This window comes from Falco punctatus (genome assembly GCF_963210335.1).
Source record: "Falco punctatus genome assembly, chromosome: 9".
Taxonomy (NCBI): Eukaryota; Metazoa; Chordata; class Aves; order Falconiformes; family Falconidae; genus Falco; species Falco punctatus.
In genome coordinates, this window is record NC_137589.1 from 18,425,969 (window position 1) to 18,446,147 (window position 20,179).

Consider the following 20,179-nt stretch of genomic DNA (forward strand, 5'->3'; position numbering starts at 1 on the left):
AAACCGAAATAAACTTTCATACATGTATATTTGTGAGCTTGACATAGCTTGAATTGGAGAATTTCTTATTCCAAACTAATTAAGCAAATATATGCTATATGCTAGGTACATCATACATGTACATACATGTACATACATGTACATACATACATACACCTGCATGTACTATGGGCGTAATTGTAACCCTGAAATCACTGCAACTAAGGCAAGCCTATGTCCCAGAGAAGTGCTCATCTGCCTCAGTTGCTCTGGGACAGTAAGCTAAGCCCTGCTTCTTCTCTGAACTGTTAAAAAAAAAAAAAAAAGGCGGTAGATCAATGCTGTGTAGGATGACTTCTTCAGATCTTTAGGTGCCTTTTTTTATGTTCTAAGGCTTTAAAACTCTCCAATACTCTACTGTAGATGGCTTCTTCCAGCCCCAGCCATATTCACAGGCTTACTGTCAGGCTGGACAATACATCTGGTATTAAGGAATGTCTTCAGATGACCTCCAAAAGACACTACAGACTCCTCGTATAATTTTGGGCAGTCCACACAGATGTCTATTAATTGTTGTCTGTGAATAACTTGTAACCCATCTCGTGTCTCAATCAACGATTCAGCACATGCCATTAATAGGATTGTATTAATTTCATCCTAATATCTAGAAAATCAAGAATTTTCCATTTGTGATAAAACCTAAAGGTTTACAATTACAATTACAGTCTGAAAATCCTACTGTGAAATAACAGCCAACCAGCCATGCACAAAGTTCCATTTTATGACTCACTCCTGCTGCTTCTAGAGGTACTTTGGGATTTGACAGGCATGATCTGGAAAGAATTAGTGCTCATGTAAGTTATTCTAGGACACTACACCTACCCTTGAGAAGCAGATGTTCTCTTCTGCCGACCAGCAAAGACAAAAGGACATAAAGCTGGAGCTCATGATACCTTGAAGTGTTCTTTTGGTGCTCAGCAGTCAAAAACCTCAACTCACGGTCTTCTAAAAAAGTAGACAGAGGAACAACAGTATTTTCCTGGGCTTTATGCTGTTATTTTCAAACTAGTGAATCTCCAGTTCTCTGATGTTGCTCTGTCAAGATGACAGCTCTGCAAGACCTGGCACATTTACTGTGTACACTCTAACTTCTCGTCATTTCTGGAAGTTTTGTCCTTGTACCACCTGCTGTTACAATGGCCAGTCTGTTTGCCACAGTAAAGGCTCATAACTTTTGCAGTTGCTCAATGCTGTACTTTCTGCATAACCCTTAGCTCAATTGTTGCACAGATTATTCAATGATTTTGCAATTCTAGCATCTTATATAAAACTCTCTCTTAAAGTGGAAAATTTTTGCATATCGTTTGGATCAGGTTGAATAGTCACTTTGGATTGCTTAATTTTGCATATCATGCACAAACAGCAGTTCACAGCTCAGCAAGACTCCATGCACTTTTTATAAGTGCATCTCAGCAGAAGTCCACATAGACTTACAGTTATTTTATCAGACATATCAGACTTTATTTTCAGGCTTCAGAGTTTGCAGCCTACAGATGTACAGATACTGTAATGTCCAAGCCACAGTAGCATGAGGTGCAGTATCAACGTGCAGTTCCTGTCAGCACTGTATGGCTCACATCTACTGTTGCAGATATTATAAAGAATACATTAGATCTCTACTCCAGGTATAAAGTTACATTAGACATCACTCAATCCATAAAATGCCTAACCTGTCCCCAAAGAAGGGCTGACTTCACACTGCAATTTTTCCATATCACTAAAGAAACCACACCACCAAACAATGTGCATAAGCTATTCTGGCAATTATATTTGAGCCGGTTTTGATGGGGATCATTTTTTCCATATAAGCTAGTATGGGCTATGATTTGGATTTGTGCTAGAAACGGTGTTGATAAAACACAGGGATGTTTTCATTATTGCTGAGCAGTGCTTACACAAAGTCAAGGCCTGTTCTGCTGCTTACATGGCCCTGCCAGCGAGGAGGCTGGGGGTGCACAAGAAAGTGGGACGGGACACAGCCAGCACAGCTGACCCCAACTGACCAAAGGATATCCCATACCATCTGACGTCACTCTCAGCATAGAACGCTGGGGGAAGAAGGAAGGGGGGGACATTCAGAGTTACGGCATTTGTCTTCCCAAGGCACCGTTACACGTGATGGAGCCCGGCTTCCCTGGGGATGGCTGAGCACCTGCCTGCCCATGGGCAGCGGTGAATGAATTCCTTGTTCTGCTTTGCTTGCGTGTGCAGCTTTTGCTTTACCTGTTAAACTGTCTTTATCTCAACCCACCAGTTTTCTCACTTTTACTCTTCTGATTCTCTTCCCCATCCCACTGCAGGGGAGTGAGTGGGTGGCTGTGTGGGGCTTAGTTGCCAACTGGGGTTGAAACACAACATTATTTTACAAAGAGAGAAACAAAAGGAAACTATCTCCAATGCTTCAGGATTTTTTTCATAAAAGAATTGCCTTTACCTCTGATTTTTCATACTGTTATGCCTCATAAAAATGTCTTTCTGAAGAACAACATCCCACAGGAAATCTCTTTTCTAGCAAAGGCACTCACTCAATAACATTTTGAGAGAACTGGGAGAAGGTCAAAAAGACATCTAATTATATTATTAGCTGTGGAAAGGGCTATATATCCACTCCCTGTAATAAATGCATAACATTTTAGTAATCTTTTAAAATCGGAATTGTGACGAGCATTTTTAATAAAGTAATATATCAAAAATCAAGCAGTGCTTCTGGTGAGCTGAACTGTTGAGAATTACAGATTATTTTCTGTTGCTGGTGTATAGGATCAGTAGAAAAGAAAATCTAGTCTCTACATTCTCCAAGTAGAGAAATTTCCTTGCATTTTCAATTTTTCAGATTTGCAATTTTCCTTGCATTTCCAAGGTAGGTTTTAGTCACTCAAGGTTTTAACCAGTAACTCAGTTTTACAAAATTAAATGCTATATAGTAACAGAGTTTCTCTGTATACTGCTTCAAATATTTTCAAATTTTTCCACCTGTGTTTATATATCAGTTTTATTTACAGCGAAGTTTCACTTGCCTCTTTTAATTACTTTTCCCCCAACCGTTTTCTTCTGTGCATTCAATAACAAGTTTAGAGGTTCTAGCTTTTTGAGGATTTGCAGGTACAGGCCATCCTTAAGGATTTCTGCATTGTTGCACTGTGTTTATTAAATTGAACACTTCAAAGAAGTCAGGAATATTATATAATTAAATCACAAGTGTTTGCCGAGTTTCCCTTTGGAGCTGCAAAACTTTTACATTGTTATCAGCTGATGGGTTTCCCAGTGACTGTAATCTTTGAGTTCCAATCAAAACATAAAGACAATAGCAATAATTAGTAATTTTAAAAGGCTGAAGTCTAAACCAGCTGAGAGGAGTAACACAATGCCACTACGGTGCCTCTTGGATGAATCAGCAAAACCCACATAAGCATCTATAGGGGACGTTTCATGAGTGAGGAGAAGGCACTCGGTGCCCATAGGTGCTGTCAGAGCAGTGGATTCCCTGTCCAATGAGGTGGAATGCTCCGTGGGCACATGGTTTACGCTGCTCAAAATAACTTGGGACCTGCAAACTGACAAATGCTATTGCTCCGGTGGTGACAGGTTGCCCAGCTTCTTACAGCCATCCTCATAATAACGAAGGTTAACTTCCTTCACTGTACGGACTCCTAGCTGTTTCTGTTCCTGAGGACTCGAAGAATTCCCTCGCTTCCTTAACTTTAATCTCACACTTCTGGATAATTGTCACCGCTACTAACTGCCAGGGTTGGGCAGCAACATCTGGAGGAATTAAAAAAGGTAATCCCTCAACTTTAGATCGGTCTACATTTTGATTGTGCAGCACAGGTGCAGAAGGGGTTGATGAGCATGTATATTTGAATGCTAATTGTTGCTGGTCAGACATAAACAGGGAACAAATAGTTTTTAAACTGACTGACTTGAATTATGCTGAGGCGTGCCCATTGCAATGAAAGGGAAACAATGTTCTGCAGCATTATAAAGGGCTGAATAGCATTGGTGGGGTTGTCAAAATCCCTTGGAGCCAGTCTGACTCCTCCAAAGAGTCAACAGAAGATTGTAATGACCAGGAAAAGTTCCTTGCCAGGACTGTATTCTTCTTCCTGCTTATTTTCCCTCCACTTTCTGAAATATTTATATTCTGGTATTCAGCCTTTAAACCAAGATGCCATAATTTGGATTTCCTTCTTAAGCAAAATCAAACCTAATTTAACGTGACCCCATAGTTAAATACTTTCTATTTATTTATTTATTTATTTATTTTGTCGTGTAAAATGACCCCACCGGCTATATTTAGTGCTGGGAGATCTGCTCTCTGGATTAATATACACAACAGCTGCAGAAACAGTCCTGCTAGAAGGGCATAGCTCTCACCCTTGAGTCCTCACTATCTGCTTTGCTCTCTTTCTCTCTCTCAGAAAAGTATTTGACTGTCAGTAGCAAATGTTTGGCCCAATATATTGCAACATTAAGCAGTAATCAGAAGCCCATCTTAAGTTTTACAAAATAATATGTCAACAATTGACAAGAGAACAGGGTAGCTCTTGAGTTTACGTCAACAGAACATTATATGAATCGTGCTAAACACACTGATTACTTTATCAGTTGTTTTGTTTTGGTCATGAGGCTCACATTTGTGAAGACGCTCTAGAGTTTAAGAGTGGAAAAAAAATCAGCATATCTTAATGGAACAACTTCATAAACTTCAACTCTACTTTTCTCCCTTTCCTACATCTCCTGAAGGTTCCTAAGGTCAGGATATTTCTTTCTTTTTGTCTTTCTTTCAGAAACAGCTAACAAAATTAAACAACAATAGGAAGTGTCTGAGTTCCTATAGCTGAGCATTCCTATAGCTGATATTTACCCATCAGAAATTATTTATAGTCAGTTCAGGAGTTAGTTAGGTTTTGTATTTGACAGACTATCAAAGACAAAGGAGAACTGTGTGTTCTGTGCTGGTTTGCTATTCCTGTGCATTCTTCAGAGATTTTACAGCAGGTCTTGCTGTGGTACTGGAGGAATGTTTGTTATCAACAGCTGCTAAGAATTAGCAGTCTAAGTATATTTCTACATAAATACAACATCAAGTTGTTTTGTTAAAAATTTACACAATACCCAAACAGCAATTAGACAATGCAATGTAAATCTTGATCTAAATCACTGGCGGGTTGGAACAGGACACAAAACCACTACCAAAATACCCCAAAACAGTTTACTTTTCTGTTAAAAACTTTACTGGTTTAGTACTTGTTTTTGTGAACAGTAATACTCTACAGAGATAGGCAAATGAATTCTGCCTAATACAAATCTCATTTGAACATTGTACTTTGAAAATATGATTCAAATGTGAAGGCTTTTAAGTCACAATGTTCTTAGGGAAGACTGATGAAAAAGCATAAAAAAGAACAGTGGACAAAAAGAAATAAGTATAGTGAGAGTGTGAAAAAAGAAAGGCACAACTAAAAAACCTTGGAGGAAAAATGCAAGCCAGATTTCTTTTGCATTTAATTTAAGGCTGGCATTCCCTTTTTCACTATGAACCAGTATTTGTACAAAACCTGAATTTTATTTTAAAACCATAACAAACCATAAATTTGAAATTACCAAACAAAAAGATGTGCAAATGCCACACAGTTTGCATACTGCTGCTTTTCAGGGCTTTTCTTTGTCCAGTTTGTGCTTGTTCAGTGTGGCTACATAAGCAGTTGGCTGTCCAGCCTTCAGACACACATGTGATTCCCTTAACATTGGTGCCACTTACAGACAACAGGTAGCACAGAAACTTCTCAGCATTTTAAGCTGTGCAAATTCTTGTTACAGTACCTTATGCAGTGCTGTAATCTGTCAGTCTAGACTGAGCCCATGCAATACATAAAACACTTTTTAATACTAAGAGCTAAGCTGTAGGCTCAGTTTCAAACGAAAAGTTTACAGTAGTCCTCAACCACATGCATTTGTGGATTTCTGCATTGCTCAAACATACTGCTAGCAGGAATAATAAAGTGACCTAGTTTAAATAATTTGGGTCACAGTCCATGAAAGCAGATTTGCAATTTTAGCTATGAAAGGCTTGCAGAGTGGTGTGCCTGCGTTTGGACCACAATTACTGAATATTGTTGCCTGTTCATTATATTTTCCATGGAAGACTTTAGGATGTATGTTCAGCACCAAATTGTGGACCTCTGCTGCATCTTTTGGGGCCTTTCATATAAGCTCTTTCTCATATGGGCAATCCTTGAAGGAAACTGGACTGTACACATTACTTGAATCAATAAAAACTTGTCCTACATCACAGGCACGTTAAGTACTACACTCAGAGCTTGTCCTAACATCTGAGGCCAGGCCTTCACAGGCCAAAGGGAGAGGAGGATGGAGAAGCATCCCAGGTGGGCCTCCAAGACAGCCATCACCTGTTTTCCTTTTTGACTTTCTAAATTAAAAATCAGGTTAAATTTACTTCAGTTACAATTTGATTTTATATGGAGTTTCTTCGAGACATTTTTTACCTTGCAGTTCAAGATTCCCTGAGGAGAAAAAGGAACTTTAGACATGGGTAAGAAAGGGTCTCACTTCTCATTGTAAGAACTACTAAGGGACAATATTAATTATGAAAAAATAAAAGACTTCTTGTGATCAGAGTAAAAAGAAAAGAGGTCTTTCATTATATGATAGTATGAAGGCAATGTTGAAAAAGTTAAAGAGCTTTGACTGTGCTTTTTCCTTGGAGAAGAGTTGAGTATTTCATGCTGCTCAGGGTGCCTGCTACAGCAGCCCTGAGGTCATTGGCCAGGGCACAACTCCAAATGTGCATCGGCCTCTCGCAGTGACTTCTGCAGAATGACTTGGAGAGAGGGTTTATCCCATCCCATTTCTGAGATGATAAATTCCAACCTTTTTCTTCTTTTGTGGGCTGCGCACTTATGCTGCCAGCAGGAAAGGGAAGAGACATGAGGGACTAAATGCAGTAGTAATGAAGAATTCATTTCACCTCTCACATTTCTAGCAACAGAAGGACAAATAATCACTGTTTGCTTGCAAAATAGGTGCATTTAAGGCGCATTAAAGTTTCTTAAAGAAAAACAGGTGATTTTAAGACTTTAACATTTGTACACTTTGAGTCACATTCAAATGCCTGTGGGTGAAATGGTGAACAAGAGGGACAGAGCTGTGTTAGGGCAGAACACCACTGCTACAAAAAGCAGTCTAGATAGATCCTCTTCTACAGAAATCTAGACTTAAAAATTCCCAGCGTCACATCACTTGCTTGTGGTTTGACACTTACCTAATGTTCATAAAATATTTACAATAAATTATATCTCTGTAAATTCAAATTATTTATTACTTCAGCATAAAGTGTTTAGCTAAAGATAAGACTATATACAACTGTATATAGATAATTCAATTCTGTATGCTCTTTCTAATGAAAATCCAGATAGCAGTTTCGGTTTAATAGAAATCTAGAAGTAGTTTTACCAGTTAAGGTCCCAGTCCACTATCACAAGTATTCAAAAGATGAGGCATTGTTCAATTCCCAAGTCATTAACAACTTATTAAAGATAATGAAAATTTCCCACAATTCTAAATATTGGATATTCTGCATTTACCCTTTTTTCCCCTTCTTTCTTCCCTTTTCCTTTCCTTTCTTCCTGTGTTTTCTCTTCCTTTTAGAAGGAAACTTTCTTTTACAGGTAACACTTTTCAAGGTTTAAGATTCAAGTTTGTAGAGGAAAATTTTGCATTTTACCTGAAAACTGCTTAAAAAATTAAGGTGTGTGACATTTAAAAATAGAGGGGCTGCAGGGTGGGAGTTAGTGATTCTGTTCACAGCTACACGTAAATCCTGGGCAGTTTAAGTGAAGTTGCTGCAGGTCTATCCTGCAAGGTAGCTAAGGCCAGAAGCTGGACTATTACAGGTTTTACATAGAGAAGAGGGCCTGATCCTGATCCTACTTATTTTTCTGAACAGAAGCAGTAGTAGCCATACGTCAGTTATAACAGCAATTTAAAAAAACCCTTGAACAGCATTTACACTGAAGCAAAGAGCAGCAGTATGTGAAGATACGAAACCACCACCACCACCACCACCAGTCTTTTCACTATTTAGAGAATCATGTAACAGTGAGCAAGAAATAGCTACCAGCCTCTTTTAGACTTACAATCAAGTGAGAGTTTTAAGATCAGGAATTTATAAAATGGATTAGAGATGGAAGAAAATGCAACATATATTAGAACACTGAATAGATTATATTGAAAAATACACATAAAGAGGTAGGATGTTTCCTAAACACGGACATAACCTTTAGCCTGCTTGTTCTTAGAGGGATTTTGTTTCCATCTGAAGCTGTTACACTCCTGGGCTTTGGAGGCTCTTTTCCATTATTTAATTACATTACTTGGAAATGAGAGTTCGGTTATCTGACTTTCTTGATTCATTACAAGGAATGGAATTCAAAGCTGCTAATGGGTCTAAAACAGAAAAGTAAACTACCTTCTTGTACATACCTTTATGAATATAATTACTAAAAACATCTTACGCTTACACCCTCAAACACACACAAAACCACTAACCTTAGTCCTCTGCTCCAGCCTAACCTTTCCTGTGTCTGGAGTCTCAAAGTTTGTCTTGCAGCAGCTAGTTTGTCAACAGGCAGTAACAGAAACAGTGACAATGGCAACTGCTAAGTGAGAATTCCTGCAAGCATGCAAGAATGTGATTGTGATCATTAAATGTCTGCAAGACTGATCACTCATGCCATCTCTTAGCTTGTTTTTCATAGCTGTAATCATACAGTTGAAACACATGTATAACTGTTAGTGTTCAACAGTGTACGGGTAAATGCAATTTATGTGCAATTAAATTAATTGGAAAAGGATATAGCCTCTAATAACTGCTAAACTTTCCAGTTCCCAAACAGAGGTGCTGGGCATATGGGTCCAAAGCCTTGCTGTGTAAAGGTCACAAAGGTGCCACTATGCAGAGAAAGAAGCATCAGTTTGCTAGCTGTTCTGGCACTGGGGTTTCATACAAAAGCAATGTCAATTAAAGTAATGGTAGCTTGAAAAGCTAGATAGGAACAACCTATACTGAGTAAAATTACTCATTTTTAACTGCAACTGAAGACAAAAGATGTTAAAATGCTTTTTGCATTGAATCTGCTATTTGCAGATAACCTCTTTATTATGATACAGAGAAGGAGCGTTTGAAAAAAACATCTTTAGGGCATTAAGATTCAAAGATGTCTCTCACCACATAAAACAGAGGATCTGCATTTAGATATATCTGGGATTCCCTTCAGCTTTGCTGAGATTTCACTCCTGCTGTTTTCTTAGGGGAAGCTCAGATTCTTTCAGTGATGACTCAGCAATGAGTCTAACAAGCCTCAAACAAGAGGAAATGAAAGGGTTCGGTGTCACGCTGTGCAAGCTTCCTATGGTGCGATTTTCCTCCCTTCCATGTAAGGATTTTCAGGTCAAGCCACTGCCAAAACAAACTGTGGAAATTTATTCTACCTTTGTGAATATTTTATCCTAAAGATCACTTGGCTAATAAGAGAACATTGCCATATACAGGCTCTTGGAAGCTCAGAAAGCTTGTGTAATTATTTGGCTAGTGTAAACTGAATTAGTAGACGGAAGAAGTTTATGCAGGTTTGTTCACGACATCCTCTGATGCCTCTCAAGATGATAAGTGCCCAAGGTCACTGTTGTTAGTGTCTCAGGAAAGCAAGAGATGTTGCCCTCAATGCACTTGTTTGGTGCTGCAGGTAATGAACCAGTCAAGAGTAGAGTGCTGGAGTTGGTCATCCCACTTCCAATCCTAAATAACACCAGCTCAGAGTATTATTTGTAACTAGCATTGTCATTCCTCCCCTTGATACTTGTTCATTATGAGACAGATTTTTCCAGGCTGCAAAATTATTGGTGCTTTCATTGACACCACAAATTGCTGGCTACTGTGTTTTTACTAGAGTTTGTCTTTCTTACTGCTTTCTCAAGTTATCTGTAGAGCTCTCAGCACTTATCTGCTCAACAGTGATATCTGCAGTCACTGCAGGACTGTGGGATGGTTTCTGTGCAGCTACAAAGACTATTCTGTGCCAAAGTCCCAGTCAGGAAAAATTAAAGGGAAGGTTCAAGGCATATCAAGGCCAATTCCATATCTCAGTCTAAACAATCCAGAAAGTCAGGCAAAGAGAAACACTGAACTCAAGACCAGATCTTAATTTTGGAGCTTAGATTCCCATTTTGGCTATAGAAAGGCTAAATTAGAGAATCATAGAACCATAGAATGGTTTGGGTTGGAAGGCACCTTAAAGATCATCTAGTTCCAACCCCCCTGCCATGGGCCGGGACACCTCCCGCTAGATCTGGGTGCTCAAAGCTCCAACCAGCCTGGCCTTGAACACTTCCAGGGATGGGGCATCCATCAGAGGAAGAACTAGGCTATCACAGGTTTGATTATTGTTCCTCTGGTGGTGTCTTTTTGCTCACTAGAAAGATGGTTTAATAGCTATTTTAGAAATATATTGAATTCAGCTTTATTGCTGTCTAGCCCAGAGACCCTTTCAGGCCCTATGTGTGGTCTCATTTGAACAAAAGCTGTTGTCCCTTGACTGTGAAATCTGAATCACTCAGCCTAACCAGTGCTTCTCTCCATCATCAGCCCTCTGTAGTCCTTGGAGAGTATAACTCCTTGCAGAAAAAATAAACCAAACCCTCCCATCCCCCAAACCAATCAACCAACCAAAAAGAAACTATCTCTCAAGTCATAAGCAAGGCATAATTAACAATTGTAACTGGATTGTCTGGTAGCCTCACAGCAACATTTGCTGAAACTCAACATTTTTCCTTTAATTAGAAATATCACTTAATTCAAAATATCTTAAAACTTCAGTAGCCAAGCACTGCCTCAAAGTCCTACATTTGACTAGTACCCAACTTCTTCCTAAAAATAGAATAAAAACTTATCTTCCACACAAGCTGAAAATAGAGAAGAGTTAGATATAATATTCTGACCCTGGGTGAGCTCTAAAGAAAAGTGACGGCTCTCTCTAAAGATTAAGAATTTGGCATCAGATTCATTCTCATCAATACCTTACTCCCCGACACCAGAAGGAGCACTCTGCTCCCTTCAACCTCTCCTGCTCTAATGGGCAGAAGGAAATAAGTTGTCCCAGCTCCTTTGTAAGTTTGTTTTCTCCCATTTACATCTGCTCAACTGCCCTCAGAGGGGCAGAGACAGGGTTGAACCAGCTATTTGTCCATTTGCTTCTTATATGTTCCCTTAGGACTGTGACAGACAAGTGGGGTTTGGTCTTCCATGTGCTGTCTAGCCTGGTCATCTGAATGGAAGATGCTTTATAGAACTGCATTGCAGCTAGCTAAAATGAACCATCAGTACAAGGAAGTTTTGATTTGACCACTTTGATTTCCTCTATCATTTTATATTCTCACCAGGTACAGGCACCCCTGATTTTGTTATGTTGCATTAACATGCATTTTATTTTCCTCTTTTTGCTATCAGACAGTGGCTTCTTCACTGAACTTTTTTTGCAAACTAGAATTATAAATCTACTTTGCCAATCTAATTGCATCTTCTTTGAGAGCATCTCCTCATATTGCTGTAAAACTCCTTAAGGGAATTAGTAGAAATTATTTCTCACAGTAGCAGAAATTACTTCTTTCATGTTTCAATGCTTTGTTCAAAAGATGAATAGAAGATATGAAGACCCAGAACAAAATCTCAAATAACTGTACTGAACAAACAGCTGCTTTACTATGGTTATCTGCAGAAAAGCTGCAACGTGATTAACAACCTCTGTTGAAATAGACATAGCACTTACATGAGAAAATCAAGCAGTATCTGTACACCAGAGGAAAATGAAACCCTGAATACTCAGTCAGATGATTTGCATATACCCTCTCAACAAAATTATTGCAGGAGTTCTTTAACTTCATTTGACTTTGGCGGGGTTCGATCACACAGTATTATTTCCCTACTTGCATTTTCTCCTTAAGAGTATGTAAAACACGCACTTCCCCAACCATGTAAAATACAGCCTTGCACTGTGGCATCTAAAGCTACACAAAGATACAGCTGGACGTTACAATTTAGCCACAGGTAGAGAGGTTAGTGTGGAACTACATCCCTCCAGGGACAACTCTGAGAGACTGTACCTTCCATGCCATCCCACTAAAAAGCACACATTGCTCTCTTTTTGCAGGCTAAGCCAGCTGCACGGTGCAGAGAAAAGAGCTGGCTGTGGCTCAGCTTCTTCCCTTCTAAGTAGATACAAGGCAGCACATGGGGAGGAGGTCTGAAGCAAACTTGCTCCATGTTACAGCTATATTCTAGGTCTGCAGTTCATTCATGTGGGAGGTTTGTCTTCCAGTCTGTAAACTCCTTATGTTAGAATGTATTTAAACTCTTTGGAGTTGAAACTGTAGCTTCAGCTGTGACCTTTATAGCGCATATCATGCTATCAGCACATAAACAAGATAATACAACCCCTTAAACACGTTCAGCTTCAGTAAGGTTGCACAGCTGTTCAAGAAGTAAAAGCTGAGCAAGCAGAAGTAGTATCCATAGAGGAACTTTTAAGCCTCACAGAGACCTCTTTGTTCTCTTAAGAGGTTAAATTACATAGTCTGTCCAGTCATGAAACAGCTTACAACATTATCTCATGTGAGCTTCCCAAATCAATGTTCTCTTATGTGCCACAGCTTCACTGAAACACTGTGCCAGATAATTTAATGCCAAGTGTTCAATTAGTGTTGTAGACCCTGGCTCTGTTGCAGGGACTAGATTGGGTGCTTAAAAGCATGTAATTTATATGGTTTTTCATTTGTCGCTTTTCATACGGGCCCAAACTTACTTCAGTTGGGTGCCTTTGTTGTCTTACCAATTTTGCTTGTTTAGTATTACTGAAATAAAACAAAATCAGTAAATCTAAAATGCCAAATATTTACATAACAAAAAGAATTTCAACATAGCAAATTGTGCCTCAGGCAGATGGATTAATGTCTCAAAATGCACATCGGAATATGAAAGCTTTATGTTCATTTCTTGAAGAATATAAACAGCTTAAATTGAACTTTACCTTTCTGTAAATGAAGAAGGGCTGTCTGTCACATTCCAGGGAGAAATACCGCAGCAGTACAAGATATTACCACCTTGTTTGCTTTTTCCCAGCCCTTTTCCAGGGGCAATGGTCCTGCTAGCAGAGCAGAAAGCCTTTCACAGCTTTCACCTTTTTTACTTTTCTTCTCTTTCTCTGGCAACTTAGGCTGTTACATTAGGCTATGAATTGAAATGGATGAGGCAAGGGCATGCATGTTCCCTTCTCTTGATGCCACAACAGGAACGGAACCTTCTGTGGTGCACCAAATCAGACAACCTGGGGCAGGAATATTTGAAACCATCACAGCAAGACTTGCCAGGCCATAAATGAAGTAGGAGAGTGATACTGTGCACTGCATACTCTAAGAGACAGATCGAGTAAATAGTCATGCACTTGTTTCAGTATCTGTGAGGTATCAGCTCTCTGAAAGGTTGTGAAGAGTATTTGTCTCATTCTTCTTCACACTTAAGCCACCTTAAGTGAGTGTGTTAATAGGATGTCTGAATCCTGCTGCATTCATAACGGCTCTTCTGTAAATAAAAGGGAGAATGTTATGCAGAAGTACTTAAGTATCAAAAGTGGTATTTTAGCTTTGCTTATCAGGTATGCAAGTTAAGTATGGGCTTTCTGATACTGTCTTCTTAGCTGTTAGGATGACCTAAGATAAAGATTTTGAAAGGCCTGTAGTACAAATGATGTTCGTCAAATAATGACACAGTTCTCTACTTACTTTATATAGCTTATTAGAAATAATGCCTAATTTAAGAAGGTATAGAACATTTAGCACCATTATTGCTTCCTATAATCTTTAAGAATTATAAATGAAAAATTGTCATTATAGAATATTTTTGTTCTCTCCCTTTCTTCCTCCGTAATCCCTCAAATGCTTTTGAGGGTTCATTTATGTACTACTTCAGTATCTTTCAAGCTAAATTTACTTAACTTAAAAGTACTGCTATTCTCTCACAACTTTCAGTCCTTGAAATACCCAGCATTTAATCTATCTGATAAGGTTGTTCCTTAGCTAAGAAACACACATCAGCAATGATAAAGATTTGACGTAGAAACTCAGTTACTAGCTCAGTAGTTGAAGTTTTGCCTGGAACAAAGTATAATTACCACACCTGCAGTTGCTTTAGCTATGTAAGGCTACTAAAGGTAGAAAGTGATAAAAAGAATAATTGTAGTGGGTAAAGGCAATAGCATCTGACCGTACGTACAGAAGAAAGCCTTTAAAACAAGGCCATACTTGCAAGTTAATATTCAGCACACAGATGCACTTTGAAAATGTTGTGTTTTGCTTTCAGAAGCCTGTGAATGTGTGCAATCAAAAAATTTGCTATTGATAAGGTGTGGTCCTATTTGTCCTTTTTGTTGGCAGCATGCAAGACGACAGTTTAGAATCCTCAGCTTCAATATCTCAACTTCTGAGAGAAAGTTATTTAGCTGAAACTAAACATCAAGGGAAGAGTGAAAGAAGCAGATCAGAACCAGCTTCTCATAATTTCCATTACGGCAACGCTTCTGGTGATTCAGATGAGGTAGCTGCCCAAGATGACCTTCCAGACCTTTCTGCTTTTTTGAGCCAAGAAGAGCTAGATGAAAGTGTAAACCTGGCAAGGCAAGCTATTGATCAGAATCCACTGGACACTAAATGGGATGAGCTTCAGGCACATTCACAGCATCCCCCAGATCAGCTGAAAAATACAGGAAAACACAAACAAATGGCTCAGTCTACAGCTTTGAAAACATCAGACAATGGCCTGCACTCAAACTTTTGTCAGGACCATGTCAAAAATACAAAAGGCTCCAAAGGGAGCTCTCAAGATCCAAAGAAACAACATGTCCCTTCTGAATCAGAATCAAAAAAGGAATTCCTAAACAAGGCAGCAGATTTTATTGAGGAGCTCTCATCACTTTTCAAAGCTCACAACTCTGAAAGAATAAGACCCCGAACATGCAAAAACTACAGGAGCAAAATTGAATCCAAGAATAAGCCTGCTCAAAAGGGTTGCTCTAGCCTATCTAGCACATCAGAAAACAGAGAAAGGCTTTCCATGCCAGTACCTCAAGACCTGGAAAACAAAGCAGAGAAAACACTTGAACAAACAGATGATCAACAGGCAGCAAACCTGGAATCCATCAATCAATTAACAAGTGCAGAGCTAAAAACAGAGTCAGAATCTGCATCTGTATATTCTGATGAGCCTATTGGACAACCACCACGCTTTACTCAAAAACTGAAGAGCAGGGAAGTTCCTGAAGGAACCAAAGTGCAATTGGACTGCATTGTGGTAGGAATCCCAACACCTGAAGTCAGGTAAACATATTCTGCACTTGTCAGTTTGTATTTCTGTAACAGTAGGTGTATGCCTTACTCTTTCCAGATATTTTGATGCATATGTTTCAGTAATCTGTAGCAGAAGTCTCTCGATCTTGGTTATGAAAGTCAATCAAGAAAAAAGAAATGTTTTCTTTAAGTTGTACAAAACACCACTTATATTTTAAGACAACGCATTACTTTCTTTGAATTTTAGATAACTGTTTTTAAATACTGTACTTCCATAACTACAAGAAAATGCTAACTCCTTAGTGAGAAATGTTAGTTATCTTTATGGAAAACAAGATTGATTGTGTAAACCGGCTAAAAACACCCATGGCTATGATACCTCACGCTGATGTCTGAAGGTATTTGAGATGAGTGAACACAGAATCCTATAAACCAAAAACATCCATACATGAACAGAAAGGAAAACAGTTCATTTAGGCTGTTACACAAATAACCAGGAGCAGCTCAGTTCTAATTCAGACTCTGACAATGATTCTGCTGTGACCTTAGAAAAAGCACTTCTGTTTTATCAAGTATAAGACACTTCTATTAACTGAGTTTTATCAAGTATAAGACACTCCTATTAACTGATACTTATTCAAGTTGTGTGACTAGCCTGCTAATTCTGGTGCTTCAGTTTTCACCTATATCTATGAGGATTTTGAAAGCTGAATAAGTAACATCTGCAAAGATCACTGACAATTAAAGGAAATGTGAAAAAGCTACACTTCATTCATCAATGACATCAGTGGAATAAGAAACTGATTACTTTCAATTTTATCTTAAAAATTCTTAGGTTTCATCAGCATTTCTAAGTCTAAATTTGTTCATATAGAGCTCATTAGTCAAATTTATCTCTCACTTACAATGGTGGAATTACATTTCCTTTGCTGGGATCGTAGCAATCCAATAGAAAGGACACACTATACACCTTTTAGAAATGTACTATACATATTTGCATCCTAATATTTGAAGTATCATAGATACCCTCAGTCTAGACGGTTGTCTATCCTTTGACAGGCATTTTAGAAATCTGTGTTGCTCAACTAAATATTGAAAAGAACTATTTGCATCTTCAGCATCTAATTAAAGGACTCTGAGAGTCACAGATGGTCCACTGTTTCCAATTGTCAGCTCACTGTCTTCCTTATATACTTCAACAATGCTGAGTACAGCACTACTACCACTTTTACTGCAGTGAACATCTTTTATCATCTTTTTCACTAAACTAATAGGCACAATCATCAAATGAAAACTGTTTCAGCATCCAAAGAAGGAAGTTCCTAAGATTTTTGTGGTAAAGAATCTTTGCCTTCCTCTCCCTTGGATTTCTGGCACACCAGCTGCTGATTTTTCAAAAGGAAGAAGCTTTTATAATGCATATTAAGTACATAGGAACAAGGATCTACAAATGAATCCTCTTGTAATGGACAGCCTTGTCACGAAGACAAGAAGTTACCCAGTTCATAGGATCCCTGAACTGTGACTGCCACACCATTTTGCCCCACTAGTACCTTCAGTAGTAACATGTAGGTTCTCAGCCTTTAACAAGACCTCGACCCATGGTGCCACACAGGGTCTCTTGTCCACGACAGAAAGGTGAACTTCCAAAGGACTGAATAATTCGTTTATAGGAGAGGAATCTGTTCTAAAGCTGGGGGAAATACCTTGTTTGGGAAGAATGTTTTCTACTATGCTTCGTGTCTATACTCACTGCTTTAATTAACAATTTTGAAGCATTTCCTTGGTGGAGCTTATGCCATTATAAATGTTGTATTGTGTTTAGCCCTTAAATTCACAGAGGAGTCTGATTAAGAGAGAAAACAGTGCCAGAATTTTGTGGGTTTTGACAGAAAACAGACAGGAAATATCATAATCCTCTAGATATTAGCAACAGTCTCTGAAAATTTCTTTTGCTTATAAAAACTTGGAGAATTATTTCTCCAGGCACTTGCCTCGATAAATCTTTTTTATATTAAAAATGTCAGTAGGATCCCTGGACATGAATATTTTTTTTCTCTCATCAGCCACAGTTTATAATACAAAGAAAACAACTGAAATAATCTTCTCTTATGTATGTAGACCTGTACACAAACTCAGTCTGGCTTTCTTTGCATTCGGAAAAGGTGAACATGGAATTTCTTGTTTATAGACATATACTCTGGTGCACAATGCTAATTTTACATATTTTCCAGAAGGCCACAACACCATCCTTACAACAGCACATCATGCCCATGCCACTGACACATACATAAAACTGACAAGGTGTTCATGCCATCTAAGTATAGGCATTTAACAACTATCTGAATTAGAAGCTGACACTATAAAGTCACTGAAGCCTCGCAAGGGCAGATCGGAGAACCCAGGAACAATGACTCATCCCATGGAGCATCCAAGGATGGCCAGGATGCCTATGCACCCACAGAATTGGATGACGAGTATCTTTTTAACTTGGGTCTATTTTTGTCCCAACAAAACTAATGCTTTTTCGTTGGCATTTCTACTTTGACATTTGATTTTGTTTATTTTAAATAATAAAATACGCTACTTATGTGAATGACATTTGATACAGAAGCTGTTACACTTTTATAGAGTAAGTATCCATCAGATTTTTCCAATGATAATACACTGCTGTCAGGCACTGTACTGCCTCAAACAGAAAAGCATACCTGGTTTACGGACTCAGGCTTGTAGCGAGGTCAGGGTCCTAGAGGAGCTAAGGCAGAAGTCCAGAACTTATATGCTGATGTCCCAAGGCCAAGGGAAGTACAGACAGGGAAGACCCATAGGGAAAATCAGTCTGAAGCAGTCAAGCTGAAGAAAAAGATCAGGATCAGCTTTCAGTTCCACTATTTAAACTAACAAATAAAAGATAAATCACAAGGGGATAAGTCTGAACTCTCTCTCCCCTTGTGTGTGTTTGTGTATGTGTGTGTGTACATGCTGTATTCAGGAGAAAGCTGGGAATGTTAGCTGCTTGAACAGAATTTCCTGATCACAACTTTTTGTTAACAAAACTTTTGTCCTGTTCATCCAAGATTCTTCCAACTCCACCAATGTGTAGGAGTAACACCAAGAAAGGGTGTAAAAAATTCACTTGCCTGAGTGATAAATACTCATGTGCTTCCAGCGATCGTGGCCTTGTTAATCACTGCCACAGCATAAGGGAATCAGAAAATATAATGTACCTTGGGGTATGCGTCCCATTAACTATGGGGATCAGGAGAATGCAGGTCTTTTTCACTAAAAAGAGTTCTTGTCTTTGCTCTGTTGTGCAAAGCTTCCAAAATAGTGAAGGAAGCATCTTGTTGGCCATAGTTGTGGAACTGAGTTCAGAACTGGAAACTGTCTTGCTTTGAGGGTAACAGTTTTATAAGGTTTTTGGTGAGTTAGTTCAGTATCATGTGGAGCTGGGCAAGGAGAGAAGAATTCTAATAGATAAGCAAGAGAGACACAAACATCAGTAGTTCCAGGAAAGGACTAAGTGGCAAGGTAGCAACTGATGAAAGAAAGCTTAATGCTGGCTGGCTTTAAATCATGATTTCTTCTTCCTTCAACTTAGCTGAATGAACAAGTTCAGCAAACAAGCATCCTTTGGACACAGGTGTGGGAATGCAGACCTGCCTACATCCTTTGACTTCCAATGGACTTTCTAACCACAGAAAGGAATCCCAACTTGCTTATAATGCTATTAATATATACACTTAAGATGCAGAAGTGGTACTGTGGGAACCCAGAGCATTGTGAAACAAGAATAAGATTCAACAAGCTCTGTAACACAGTTTCTCAGTCAACACTAGAAGCAATCAGACGTTTAAACTGATGTAATAGGGATTATAAGAGAGAAATTAGAGAGAGGAGGTTTAGAAAGAAGTTGATCACAGGAATGGAAAGGACTGGAAAATATGATGGACAGATACCGTGTTTGAAAGCAAGAGAGTACAAAACAAAAGTGATGATGTAAAAATGGTGTAAATGATATTCACAATTGATCAGGGTCAAAATATTATGATATATGCAATGATAAAGCAGTATGATTTATAGTAGGTAACTACCTGGCATATATGAGGGCTCACTGAGGGACATAAAACTGGATGGTGGAACAAGAGGCGAAACTGGGAACTGATTCGAAATATCAGTATATGGAAAGCTAAATCCTGCTTGGCTGAATACAGATAGATCTGTCCAACTGCTTTTTAAGATAACTCAGCATTAATGTAACAGGTCCACAAATTAGAGGAAGCTCATTAAGCCTATCTATCTTGAAAGAAGTTTCAATGAAACATCACCCATTTTTCATTATCATCAACTGCAGCATCATAGAAGAGACAAAGAAAGATCGATACTGTAGTATATGGGCCTCTAGCTAGCTCAAACATTGGCTCGCAATTAAAGAGCACTACTACAATTATCGATTGATTACTTTACTCTGACTACACTGCAGGTTAGAAATAAGCATTTAAGAGAAGTGTGTAGCATATTTCCAGTGTTAAACGTTTTGGTGACCTCCTTCTCATGCTTTCTTCTACACATTTGTTTCTGTATGAGTAATGATAGGTGTGACATTCACTCCTCCCCATGAAGAGAGCACTCCTTACTCCCTCAAGTTCAGAGGTGTCTACATTTTTCCAAACTGTTTGGCACATCACTCCTAGGTTAATTTTACTTATGAATCACATTGCATGGTTTG

General features: G+C 38.7%; 1 protein-coding gene across 4 annotated transcripts in view; it reads left to right on the top strand.

Annotated features, from left to right (window-relative positions):
* Positions 1 to 20,179, top strand: part of MYPN (myopalladin) — an 85,203-nt gene that overhangs the window by 16,215 nt on the left and 48,809 nt on the right. The window contains exons 1-2 of one of the 4 annotated variants that reach the window (XM_080401288.1): positions 161 to 4,791; positions 14,542 to 15,480. In XM_080401288.1, the coding sequence (XP_080257414.1) occupies positions 14,543 to 15,480 (938 nt within the window). In that variant the 5' untranslated portion in view covers positions 161 to 4,791; position 14,542. Of the gene's footprint in view, positions 1 to 160; positions 15,481 to 20,179 lie in introns of those variants that run through there. The other 3 variants (XM_080401289.1, XM_080401290.1, XM_080401287.1) reach the window with 3 other exon arrangements.